Source organism: Nesoenas mayeri (genome assembly GCF_963082525.1).
Source record: "Nesoenas mayeri genome assembly, chromosome: 2".
NCBI lineage: Eukaryota > Metazoa > Chordata > Aves > Columbiformes > Columbidae > Nesoenas > Nesoenas mayeri.
Genome location: NC_137543.1, coordinates 138196171 through 138209689, shown reverse-complemented (window position 1 = coordinate 138209689; position 13519 = coordinate 138196171). Strand labels below are relative to the sequence as shown.

Here is a 13519-nt window from a genome sequence, read left to right as displayed (position 1 = left end):
AAATTAGGCTAAAGTCTGTATCCCATTGGCCTAGAGACAGGATGAAAAGTTAGTTTTATTTTCCTGTTAGATTTGTAGTAATGCAGCTTTATGTTAGCTATTAGATATTAATCTCTAAGAGGGATGTACCCTCAGGGATCGCTCCTCTGGGATGAATCCCATGCTCATTCAGATGTTTGCACTTCAGGATGCACTGAATTTTTAATCTTCTACAGCTCATTATTTGAATCTTGGGCAAGACTTGTCCTTAACAGTTGGACCACCTACTAGTATTTTTTAATGTTTCTTTAGTCAATGTTCCTTAACATTTTAAAATGTAGAAACAATAAGTACAAAGATGTTTTCCCCTCCATTAAATTTATAAAAACTATTCTGCTATTCTGCCTTTCTATCATGCAATTTTTTATTACACTGTTTTAGTTCATTTGCTATATTTCCTAAAAAGTATCTTCTGTAAAGTTCTTCCCAGAACTTCCTTGCCTTTCAGCTTCATGTCAGTGTAATCAATAAATGAAAATCAGCTCTCACTCACACAGGTATCTGGTCTTTTTATCAGAGGACACCTACCTAACATCTGTGACAAAGGTGACCATTGAGGCAGGGTATGTTGCACACTAAGCACAAGCTGCCTTAGACTTTGATGCAGGACTTTCTGAACTCAAGGTTCAGCACTTTTTAATGGAACAGTATCAGGCAGACTACTAATGTACTGCAGAGAACATTAATGATGATTAGTGTTAATGATTTTTACTAGAGATTGCACTGATGGAAGCGGAAATTATGTTCTCCCTTTCTCTGTTTTAAAAATAACATGGTATTTACAGGGTGGCATCTGTCTTGCTGGCAGTCAGAAGAGAAGGCTCCTAATGCTCCAAAAACGTGACAAGGCTCGGACAGTGGCTATATAGGCTTCCAAAGGCTGCCCCGTAAAGAATTCTGAATTTTAAAGAGACACATCTAGGAGGATAAGGGGGAACCAGGAAGAGAAACAATGAGAAAAGAAGGTGTTGATGAAAAAAGAATAATTCAATTTGACAAGGAACTAACAGTGACCAGCACTTTCTTTCAAGAAGGAGTCAAGAAAACAGAAGGCGAAAACAGGAAAAAAAAGATAGTACCTGCATACCAAGAAACTGATCTAAATTGAAAATTCTGAACCCATTACATTGATGAATACAAACCTTTGAGGATAAGAATCTACATGGCCGAAAGAAAAATAGCTTTGCATTAATGAGCCATGCAGAGTCCCAGTCCCAACGCGAGGCTGCAGTGGTGACCACACCTCACGATGCAGAAAAGTGCAGCCCCTTGACTGTCCTTAATGGAAGAGAATGGATGGCAAACATTTGCAATCTGCCTATTTCCCTTCCCTGTCCCCATCCCTCCAATCCACCTCTATGTTAGGTCCACAGAAATCTGAACTGAAAACACAATTAAGTCTCATGCTATAGTACCATGGATGTATTTATCTCTTCGTGATAAAGCTAAATATAGCTTTTGTACATGTGATTTCGAAACTGCTTCATGTAATATCAGCTTGATTTTAGTGCGGAGTATTGAGGAACCATTTTTATAACTGCTATAAAATCATAAATCTGTAAAAGCAGTAATCTGTGATAGCATTTCCAAGATATTACAGGTCTGGTGGCATATCAGCTTCAGTATTTGACTGGGACACTATTCAGGGCGCACTGTTTGATTGATCAAGTCCACTGAGAAATAAACCTTTTACTCTCTGTACTCCCTCTTCATTAACATAATCAAATATTTGCAATAGATGGCTACCATACCTGCATACACCACACAGAAACCTGATGCTTACAGAAAGATGAGGCTGAAAACTCAGCAACTAAAATGTTCAATGTCATGATTTGGAAGTACATAAAAGGTGCTGAAGCAAAAGATGTGGTACTGAAAATACTACTCTCCCCAGGAATCTGTTGGAGATACAGCTTTATTTCTGGAATTACAACATGAGCAGAGTAATCTGACAGTGTTGCAGAAATTAAGATGCAATATGGTTTTGGATATGACAAATCCTATCAATTAATTATTCAACATTTAACCTGTAAGATAATGTAGGCCATCTTCTAGTTAGTATATAACAACCAGTATGTTCCTTGGATGATACATGAAACTTACAGATTAGAGGTAAATCATAATTTTTTTTCCAGCTCTGGTGCCTACATTTCTTGCTACATACACTGTGCAAAATTAATTCCACACCTATAAGCATATAAAAACTCTAAAGGGAAAGTATCACATGGGAATGCCCTAGTATTCTTCTGACAGTGTTCAAGCATCAGCTCTCTGTAATATATAGTCACTTCATCCATTTTTACACTCTTACAGTCCTTGGGCTTGCCTTGAACCTTCGATTGAGGACACCAGATCGAACTTCAGAAGCCACGTGTGGCTGTAATGCTGAAAATAGGAAAATCAAGAGAAAGAGATCTACTGGGAACTCAGCTTATCAGCAAACTTGTATGTACCTACCAGGTGTGACCCATGGCACAAGTTCTTCCATTCACACTGAGCTTGTCAAGCTAAGTCAGGAAGCAGTAAAGGAAGAATTATCTCACCTAAATTATACCTGTGCAAGTGACATCTATCTAACTTATCTAAATTCAGCAGAGAGTCACCATTCCCAGCAGTAAGTCATCCACCTTATTCTCACTTATGAGTACATTGTTAGTGCCTTACTTCCACCACTTCTACAGATGGAGGTAGGTGATTATTTTAAAATAGATGTGTTCACTATAAGTGGGTGGAGTTAGGCAAGATGAACCTCATCTTTCCTGATTGCTTTGTTATACTGACACACAGGGGAAAAGCACAACCAAAAACCACAGTACTACTTTTAGCTTCTATCATTAATCACCATACAAAACACTGCAGTCTCTTACGAAAATAATGAATTCAGTTAAGCCAAAGATATATCTGTAGAAAATAGAAATGTGAAAACCCTTCTATGGCTTTTCACTCTCAATATTCACAGCCATTATCTCATGCATGCAGCAGTGTGAAATCTCCACCTCTCAAAGAAACTCCTGTTCGCTGGGTCTTTTCTCTGTGGTTGTTCCAGGTGTTCCCCTCCCACTGATGGCCTTTGGTGCTTCCAGCACAGCAAGCAGAAAGCCAATGTGAAGCTTTAAGCATTTGCAAACCAAAAGTTGAGGTTTGACTGATCAGAAAAGCTAGCAGACTGGTTTGCCTCCAGCACACTAAGCTTATCAGCAGATAGGAAAATAAAGTAGGTATACAATTTACAAAGCTGCTTCTAGCTAATAATAGTTCACACCTGGAGTCAGTTTCATCAGGTATATAGCAATCCTTAATTACCCTTTTATATCAGTGGTTTTTTTATATATATATAGTGGTTTAGGTGTGAACTACTTAGGTATAGGTAATGATGCCAAATTCAAATAGCTTGTGAAAAACCTTTAAGAAGCCAGACTGCACGTGTGCAAACCACCTCCCAGCTCATGGCACTTCAGCCAAAAGCTTCTGACTGACATGAAGGAGATCTCTCTGTCAGACACCTCAGCAATGTCTCCAAAGGAGCAACCAAGTAAAAGTAGATGTCTTGCTCACATCCACATATATATTTAATATACACAGGCAGGTTGTCTTAATTAAGGTATTCATCCTGCACCAGTATCAGTATGCATTTGTGCGGTCCTGAAATAACAGAGATGTAATCCACACATGGAGTTTTCTGGCATTGCTGAAGGCCAGTGTTAGCACTTCAGGGCAAAGAAGGACTGCCCAGGGTCTTCCAGCAGCAAGAGGCAGACCTGCAGCAGCCCTCCCCAGGCTGTGGGACACAGTTGCTGCTTCTGAATGTTGTGATTTTCTGAGGTATCTATAAACAAAACGACGGTTGTTTTGATAACTTTTTAATTTCTGCCGTTCCTTCATAGGAAGCAGCTGATTTCAATGAGGATCAGTTAAATTCTCCAGAGATACTATCTCACAGGAGAGAGCTGAATTATTTTTTTAATTATGAGAGAAAAATGTAAATATCTTTGCTCAAGCATTGCAGCCATCCTGAGAAGCTGAGTCAGCACTCTGGGAGCTCCAGTTCAACTCCATGCTTTCTGCATCTGCTCTGCTTATAGTCACAGCGTTCATTAGGGCAAGTTTTGAGGAACTACAGTCACTGTCATAAATGCAACTTGCAGACTTGCAAGCGAGCCAGCAAACTTACTAAAAACACGGTTATACCACAGAATGAGGCAGGATGAAGTAAATATGTTGTGGCTGGATGAAAAGCCTTACTTTTTCATGAATAAATGTTGCAAAAGCAAATGAAGAAGAGTATCCGTGGTCCTCAATGACTGCAGGAAAGACACATTTCATAAGACTGTTAAGAATCATTAACGGGCAATAGTGCGGAAAGCTACAAAAATATTCCAGCGAATACTTTCAGTTAGATGAGCTGTTTAAAAGACGTTTAAAAGTTGCTTCTTAAAGTGTAAAATGCTTGCAGCTGTCACTTGAACATATGTGAAACAAGGACAAAGAAAGCTAAGCGCTAACAGGAATATTTTAACAAATAGTAAAGTTTGCTTTTTGAGTGATGTATGACCAAAACCAGTACATGAATGGGAACTTTTCATTTATGGAGTAAAAGCATTCGTGCTATGACCAGGTTTGGGGGGTTTTGTTTGTTTTTGTTTGTTTGTTTGCTTGTTTGGAGGTGGGTGGGAGGGAATCTTTTAGGAAAAATAACGCTGTAACTATAAATCCGTATATTTGAGAGCTTACCTGGTACCTTTTTCCCCTCCCTTCCTGAGAGAATAAACCTGAGCACTTTAAAATAGTGGTTTTAGTATTTAAAAACATTGCTGTTAAACTGAATGAACTAACAGACTGAACTGAATATAAAAGAATATAGATTATATGTTGGCAGATAGTAAACATATTGATTGGGTGGAAATGGGATATACATTGATTATATAGTAACAGTTCACATCGGAGAAACACTTAGAACTCAAAATTTGTATGTACATTACATGGGCATAATACTTCAAATTCTTCTGCTTTTTTTCAGACAATATTTGAAAATAAAACATTGCTTGCAGTGTGTAGAATTTCCAGTTTAGTTTAAAATATTTCACTTATTTTTTTTCCCCCCAATTGTGTTTTTTTCACATGTTTAAATGAATAATCAAATTCAAGGATTTGCAGAACTTCCAGAACAGTGTTGTTTGGATGGCAGGGAAATGGAAGGATGGTGAAATGAAAACCACACTTTTCTGTTCAAAAATCCAGATGATTCATTTTTATTGTTGACCCGCTCGGTTAGAAAAACCTTTTTCCATTCATGTTTCTTTGGCCAATCCTAATGAAGAGTCCTACAGGATCTGAGGGAGAGTATTTCAACATCTGTCAAGCTTAGTACTTCATCACGAACCCGAGGGCTGACAACTGCTCGCTGTTCATTTCCCATATTTATGCGAATGCACACCGAACACTTTTCCCAAGTTTTATGTTTCCATATGGTTTTTGGTGCTCGCTCGATGCTGCCGGCGACCGCCCGCGCCGGGCAGCGGGGCAGCGTGTCCCCCGCTCTGCTGGCGCCGGCGCCCGGGGGCAGGAGCGCTGCCCGGAGCCTTTCCCCGGGTGGGATTTACGTAACTGCCTGTGCATTTCCGTTTTGTAACATTTCAGCATTTCAATTGCAACATGCACCTTATTTTTACTTCTTTTATTTTTTTCTTCTGTAAACCCAGGTGAATTTGTGAACGTGGTTCAGCTCGCACAGTGCTATCCGCGTTCACAGGGCGTGAAGTCTCCCAGCCCGGGCTGGCTACCTCCATGTCACTTGGGGAGTGACAAATGTCTAAAAATCGCAGTACTTGGAGAAAAGCCAGTGCTGCCCGGTGCCAGCTGTCACGTCCCGGCTCAGGTACAGCCCTCGCCCAGGTGCTCCTCCACGGATCTCAGTCACAACGACCCCCCGGCGCGGTGCAACACACCGAGGCCCAGCACGGTCCCCGCCAAGCCGCCGCCCCCTCAGCCGCGGGCCTCGGACCAAGCCCGGGGGATCCACCGACTCCCCCGCCCTCCGCAGGGCCCCGCTGTGCCGCGCCGAGCCGTCCGCCGCGGGGCGGGGAGGCGAGCGCTGGGGCCGCCCGCTGGCGGCCGAGGGGAAGCGGCGGCGCTGGGAGGAGGGCGGCGGCTCCGCCCCGGCGGCGGGGTGTCGGGCTTCGCTCCGCCGCGGCAGTGGGGACGGTGACAGCCGCCAGCGGCGGGGTCTGCGTTCGCCGCCAGCGGGGACCCAGTGCTGCCCCGCTGCGCCCGCCCGCTCCATCGCACGCTGTTGTCATGGAGGAGCCAAGATGGCGGCCCTGGCCTACACCCTGGGCAAGCGGGAGATCAACTACTACTTCAGCGTGAGGAGCGCCAAGGCGCTGGCGCTGGGCGCCGTCCTGGTCCTCACCGCCTGCCACGCCGCCTCCCGCCGCTACCGAGGTGAGGGGGCGGCCGCGGGCGCTCCGCGGGGGGCCGCGGCTGGCGGGCAGCGGGAGGCGGAGCCCCGGCGGAGCCCGGGGACCGCGGCCGGGCAGGGGGGGCGGCGGTGCCCCTGCCCGGAGCAGCCGTGGCGGGGACGAGAGGGCCGACACGCGTACCCCTGCCCCGGCGGACTGGGGCGGAGAGGGCCCCGCGGTGTGGCAGGTTCCCGGCTGCTGCGAAAGGCGAGCCTGGGACAGCGGCGGCGGGACCCGGGCCCGGGGTCGCCGCAGACCGCCCGGCGGCCGGGCTGGGCTCCAGGGTCGGGCGTGCGGGGTCGGGGTGTGTGGCGCCGCGGTGTTCTTGCCGTGAGCACAGCCCCGCTCTCGGGGCCTTGCCCGCGGCGTGTGGAGCAGCTGTGCGGCTGCAGGTGAAGTTGCAGGGGTGGAGGGTGACTTCCTTGTCACTTGTTCCCCTACAGCGTGATTAAACGACTTTTACCTGACAATTAGTGATTAATAGCTTAATTGGCGTAAGATTCGGTATCTGTTATTTTACTGTTTGAACCATTGCCTTCAACACAACAAAATCCAGCCTCCTTGGTGGATGAAGCAAGATAAAGAGTTTGGTTTCACATGTTTTTAGTGGTTTGAGGACAGGCCAGTAGCCAAGGCCTGGAAGCTGCTGCTGGTGACCGTGACCGCGGTGCACAGGGCTGCGCGGCAGGTACGGGTGTGCTGGGACCTCTGCTGATGCCTCTTCTTTTGGGTTGTTTGGACCCCAGAGTTGTGAATTTTGGCATGATCCGTAGATACTAACAGAACTGCTAAAGGAAATATTTTCTTGTTTCTGATGAATGCTAAAAAATGTAGTATGTTTTTGTGGTTAAATCAAAAAGTTGATCCAAAGAGAGATCACTGCAGCTCTGTTCATTGTAGGATAACTGGTGTTGTATTCTAATACTTGCTGCTAGTGTCCGCAGAAGACAAGGCTTGAGGCTGTTTATTGTAGAAATGGGAAAGGAGATAGGGAGCCTTCCCTACATTCACCCTCTGTCTGCCATGCCAGTAAGTCTGATAAACTGAATAGCAGTAAGTTGGAAGACACAGAAGCATTAACTGAATTCTAGAGGTGCTCAGGCATGAAGTAATTGAACTTTCCCATTCAGCTATGTTCCTTAAGGCCCAAATCAGTCGCAGAACTATTATAGATGGATGGAGGGTGACAAATGTGATGTTTTTTTGAAGAGGGATTTTGAGACTGACATATCAAGCAGATTACAAGGAAACTGGACTGTGCATAAAACCAGTATATGATGGGAAAATTAATGAGGGGGTTGAGTCATGAATTGCAAAGCGGTAGAGAATTTGCAGGCCTTTATGTAAGTTGATATCGACTGTATGGATTTTCACCAAGCTTTGAACAAGTTCCTTTGCCTAAGGCTTTTGATTTCTTTTATCTATTACAGGTAAGAGAGAGGCTTTTCAATAACTGATTAAAAGGCAGGGCATAAAGTGAGAGTGAGTACAAAGTTACAAGCTTGGGCTCCTTTGAACAAACAACATTAAAAGACACAAATAGCTTAGGAAAGGAGGGTGGAGCGCTTATAGCAATACAAAAGTTTTCAGGATAGATAAAAGAGTTGCTTGACAGATCAGTCTGCAGCCCTTCAGTGATCTCAATCATTTGAAATTCAGTAAATGGTAGGATATTTTTGGCAATTAATGAAAAACAAAACAGCAGATTTCTCTGTGATATTGCATAATGAAAATTAACCAGCACCTTCCTTATTGTCAGTGGTGCTGGTCATCCTCTCCTAGTAATGGTAAAATAGAGCTTGGAAAACATGTACAAAAGAGCAACACAAATGGCAGATGAAAATGAAACAGCTTCTGTGCAAGAAGTAATGAAATAGATTAAAATTCTGCAGCCTGGACAGAAAATTAGTAACCTGGTAATGGTCTCAAGTATTATGAATTATTTGGGATGGTAAATTAATTGTGATTGTATCATAACACAAAAACTATCAACTGAAAAATGAAATTAGCAGACAGTACTTTTAAAATGATCAGAATGAATCAAGTTTTTTTCCACATAGGGCATTTTGAAATATGTTGCCAAGTTTTTATACCAAAAATACCCTGAAAAGGGTCATCCTGATTCGCAGAGGGTGGGTGAGCTGGGGCTGCAAACATGCTGAACTCCTTATACCCTTCAGCTCAAAGTTGCCAGGCTATGAAAGCTGGGCCTTGCCAGGGAAGGGTTTGCTCTGTGTTTCTTGAGCTTTTATACTTTGACCATCTGTCATTAGCTGCTGTCAGGAAGAGGAGAGTGAGCAAGACCAGCTCTTTCATATGAACATACCTTCTGCCACAGTGGGGCAAAGAAATCTGACAGTGGACTAACCACCCATGTGTCTGTCCATCTTAGATCTCTAGGAATATGGAGGAAATAAGAGAGAGCTGCATATGAACAAAAACTAGTTAAATATGTTTTGTGGGAGGTGTGGTTTGTTTTTTTTTTCCTCTGCATTTCCTCCCTCTGCCCCACCTTGGATATTTGATATCTGAAGAAACTGATAAGTTTCCATTATTTGAAAGAGCAACTGCCTGAATAGTGGAGGAAATTAGATTGCAATTAGGCATGTCTAAATCTATGAATGACATGCCTAATTGCAATCTAATTTCCTCCATTCTACAATGATGATGATACAAACAAGATCGTGGTGTATAGATGTCCTGTAGGGTGTTTAAAGGCTGACAAAGACAATAGTTGGCTTTGAAGAAAAATTCCGTGTTATGTTAAAATACTTTGTTATTTTATGTCCTCTATTATTTACAAAATCAACCTTCTACCACAGAAACACATTGACAGTGTTGAGACTTCTAGTCTGTTATCCTGCAGTTTTTTGCATTGGACAATTCATCCAGAAGGAAAAAGCCACGGATTATGTATATAACCAGTCAGAGAATGCTACATGTGAAGAAGGTTTGTCAGTGAATCCTTCTTTCTGTGGGACAAAGACATTCTAAAAATGATAAAGGCTGCTTCTTTCATACCTTTTCCTTTTTCTTACTATCCCTAGGTAGGAGTGAAAGTATTAATAAGTAGGTATTCTGTGTTTGCAGTGTATCTGTACTTGTAAAATTTAAAGTGAGGGACAATTGGATGCTTTAAATTTTTGGTAGTTAGCATAGGTTATGTTGCTCAGTTTAGAAACCCATCTTGTGCAAATTGCCATCTAATTTTCTTCTCCTGTTGCAATATTGAAATGTTGACAAGGCATCAATTAAGAATATGCATATGTTTTACAAAAAGGTTGTTTTTGTCTTGGCTTCCTCTGGGAGTTTTTGGGTGACTGAGACTTTTGTTAGAACTCCGTTTGTTTTGTATGATTATCTTTACACGTAAAGGTTTCAGCTAATTTTGGCCTCAGCCATGCAAATGTGTATTATAAATAGGAGCAACCCACTGCACTTCCCAGTAAAACTTGCCCGTATAAAGGTTATGTGTATGAAAAATTGCTGGTCTGGGGTTGTGGAGGTCAAATTCATGTTCAGGGAGACTGTCATATTTAGGGGTCAACTGTATTTTTTTACGAAGCTTGAGGTGGATTAAGAGAAACTAAGGACTGTCTTTAACTTGCCTACAGCTTCTGTGAAGAGTTAATTGGACTAAATGTTTATATACTATTCTGTGAAGTTAGTGCTGTGTATTTTTTAGTTATTATTATATTTCAAAGGTACAGTCCTAAAACTTGTTGGAAATAAGTTTTAATTTAAAATTTTGCATTCTTAAAATCAGCACTAATAGATACTGCTTAAAGCTATATTTTTATTTTGAATAATAGAGAACAATTGATTTTCGATTTCTCTGAAATAGAGAGTATGCCTTTTAGAGAAAGGATCGTGAAACATGATCTGTTCTGGCACTGAACAGAGACTTTGAGATTTCACAATTTCAATGGTGAAAAGCATGATTTTGAGTAATGGTAAATTAGAATAATGAGCATAATAAAATTCAGATAAATTATACTCTTTGTATAACTATACCGTAGTATATCTAAGTGCAACATTTGATGAAAATAAAAGGTAATATGTTGGAAAGAAAATTTAAGCAAAGCACAAAGGAAGAGCTCAAAAAGAATGGTGTATGTGTTTTATGTATAGAATGACAAATTTCTTTTTCTCAGGTTTGAGGGTTTCTTTTTTTCTGTTTTTATCTTTTAATATCTCATTGTTGGCTAAGACGACGATGTGGTATATTAAAATGAGAGCGTTTATTTGACTGTTGTGTATTTCAACTCCTAAGTCAGACGTGAGCGTTTCTGGAGGTGCTGTCTTGTCTGTAACCTCCAGTTTACTCTCTTGGCTGCTGTTTCGGTCTTTCTAATATTGCCCAGGGAAATAGGGAGATATTCGGTATTGGGAGTTGGGAAAGAAGGTGTAACTTCCTGACCTAAAATATTCTTTCTATGTTTCAAATGTATACAGGGTGTGATGTTTGGAATATTATTTCAGTAAATGTACTGTAGGATGGAGGATTGTTTTATTTGTGGGTAATTATGATGAAGGTGCCATGGAATGCAGAGCTACCAAGCTTGGGTCATGAACTCAAGATACGGAACTTGCTCTCCTGTGAAGACTTAGTAAACCGAGATTTTTCAGTCTTGAAAACTTTATTGAGGAAGAAGTGATAGGGGTCTACAAATCATGATAGACATGAGCATGAACTGTCTCTTTTTATGCAAGAACTAGGGCATGCCAAGTAGATCTAGTAGAAACCATATTTAAAATAAAGACAGGTGATTCTTAAGCCAGCAGCTGTGCATATGGAAAGCTCTTGTGGACAGATGATGTGGATGCTAAAAAATTGAGAGAAGAATGCATGCATTTGTTGGAAAAAATCTGTTGAAGGTTCTACAAAATATATAAAAAGCATGTCCAGCTCAGGGAGTCACTGGACTGAACAGAGTTGGAAGAATATTAGACAAGAACATGATGTTTACTTGCCCTCTTCTTTATTCATCCCTGGGCATTGGCTTATGGCCCCTGGTGGAGGCAGAATACCAGGCTAGACTGACCATTGGTCTGACCGTTAATAACTGTCCTTGTTTTCTTATGCATCTTCCTCAGCAAGTTAGTGGATTTCATAGGCAATGTAATTAGTAGTGGACTTTCTTTTGCACAGTTTAATCTTACGTTGCTCTGATATATCTAATTTTTATTGTCTCCAAAGTGGAGGATGTTGTAGCAGTAGGTGTAATAATTGTAAGTCAGCTATTCTCATAATCCAATCACAAGCAACATGAGTTTGATTTTTTTAATCATTATTTCTGACAGTTTTGTTTTTATGCAACTTACTAGAAATGATAGTTTACGTAAGTGTACATGTTTGAGAATGAAGGAAATTATGTTGCTTGAAAGCCAGAGGTAGAAAAAGGATTATATTTGAAGCCGTTAAGAAAAACTGAAACTATGTTCATTTTGAATTTATGATTTTTACCGGAAAGATGTCAGTCCAGCAAATTTGAACTGTGCCAACATATTTAAAAAACAGGTAAAGATTCAGCTTTTCTAAGCTACTTTTGCCAAAGATTTGGCAGCAGGATCTGCAGCTATCCTATAAGTAGCAGCAGTTGGAAGAGGAGAGGAAGGGCATCAATAAACTGCTTCTTTAATCTGTTCAGAAATGGCAGTGTACTGAATAATGAAACAGGCACTGACTGTAAAAAGATATAGTATTACTGACCTGGAGTGACCTGTACCGGTTGAAAAATAGGAGAGTTACAGAGAGAACCTTTCTGGAAACCTGTTGTGTTCAGCCTTCATCTGTGGTTTCAGCATACTTTCATGAGAGCTCCTTTAAATGTTCGGAAGCCTGTGGCCCTCTGCATCTGGCCACTTGCCACGTCTCATTGCTGCTGTGCAGTAATTAATCAGTTTGACATAGATAGTGCATGTGTTTTGCAATTAGGAAGGAAATGTTGGTTTGATTTGTGGTATCTCAAGGATTTGCTCAAGAGGTTACTTGTCACTTTGAGAACTATCCTGGGGTGATTAATAGACTCTTATTGATGATAAAAATAGGAGTTTAACATCATATGTATAACTTTTATTCAAATTTTAAACACATTTTTCTTCTGTACGTTGAACTCTGCCTGACCAAGAGCTCCCAAACTGAGAGATAGAGAGTAAAGAATAACAGTTACAGTAAAGCCAGTTTATCATGTGTGTTAGAAGTATGTCATGTGTGGGTTTCTCACAGAGAACCAAACCAAACCCAGAACCATGAATCTGAGATATTTATCCAGATCTTTTTCAAGACTGTTATAATTCTTCATGTTACTCCAGCTTTTTTAGGAGTCATGATGCAATAGCAGTTGAAGTTCCAGGAGAGAAAATAAGTCTGACTGTTAGAGTTGTGTTTTGAAATGAGGGATTGAGGAGCCTTATATCATGGTAAATAACACTACTTGATTGTGTTACCACTGCTGGGTTTGGCTAGACAAATGAGCCAAGGAGTAACAGTTGGAATACGGTCAGTTGTACATTTTCTTTTTCTGATTTTCACAAAAACAAGTAGGAGAAGTTACAGGAAGGAAGGTAAAGGTAAAAGGTGTCTTCAGCTGCCACTTCTTTCCTCCAAGCTAATTTTATAGTCTTCAAGAAGCAGCATACCTGAGATGTACTGTCTGTGCTTATGTATCTGAGGTATTCTTCATGTATCCTAATTAGGAGAGAGCTGGAGTTTTGGGTGTCAGCTATACTTCAAATTTTTTTTTGTGATTAGACTGTGGTCATGTGGAAGCCTTTGCTTAAGCACAAGGGAAGTGATACCATGGCTCTGTTTTTTTTAAGAGCTTTACTATAGTGCTCATGTTGGAGGGCTATGAGGCCGGATCTTCATAGATGTCAGTGGTGCCTTATAATTCCCATTCTCACTGACATCAAACCTCATACTACTTGCATCTCTTTCCGTTTACCTCGTCTGATTTCCAGTTCTCGATAAAGCTTCAGATTCTCTTGTAATAATTGAAGCAGAAAGTCTGTTTGATTTA

At 41.4% G+C, this 13519-nt stretch overlaps 1 protein-coding gene across 1 annotated transcript in view; it reads left to right on the top strand.

Moving 5' to 3' along the window:
* Positions 1 to 6332: 6332 nt before the first annotated feature.
* The window catches only part of CASD1 (CAS1 domain containing 1), a 32816-nt gene continuing 25629 nt past the window's right edge, over positions 6333 to 13519 (top strand). The window contains exon 1 of the mRNA XM_080340208.1: positions 6333 to 6480. Within this exon, the coding sequence (XP_080196334.1) occupies positions 6348 to 6480 (133 nt within the window). The 5' untranslated portion in view covers positions 6333 to 6347. The remainder of the gene's footprint in view (positions 6481 to 13519) is intronic.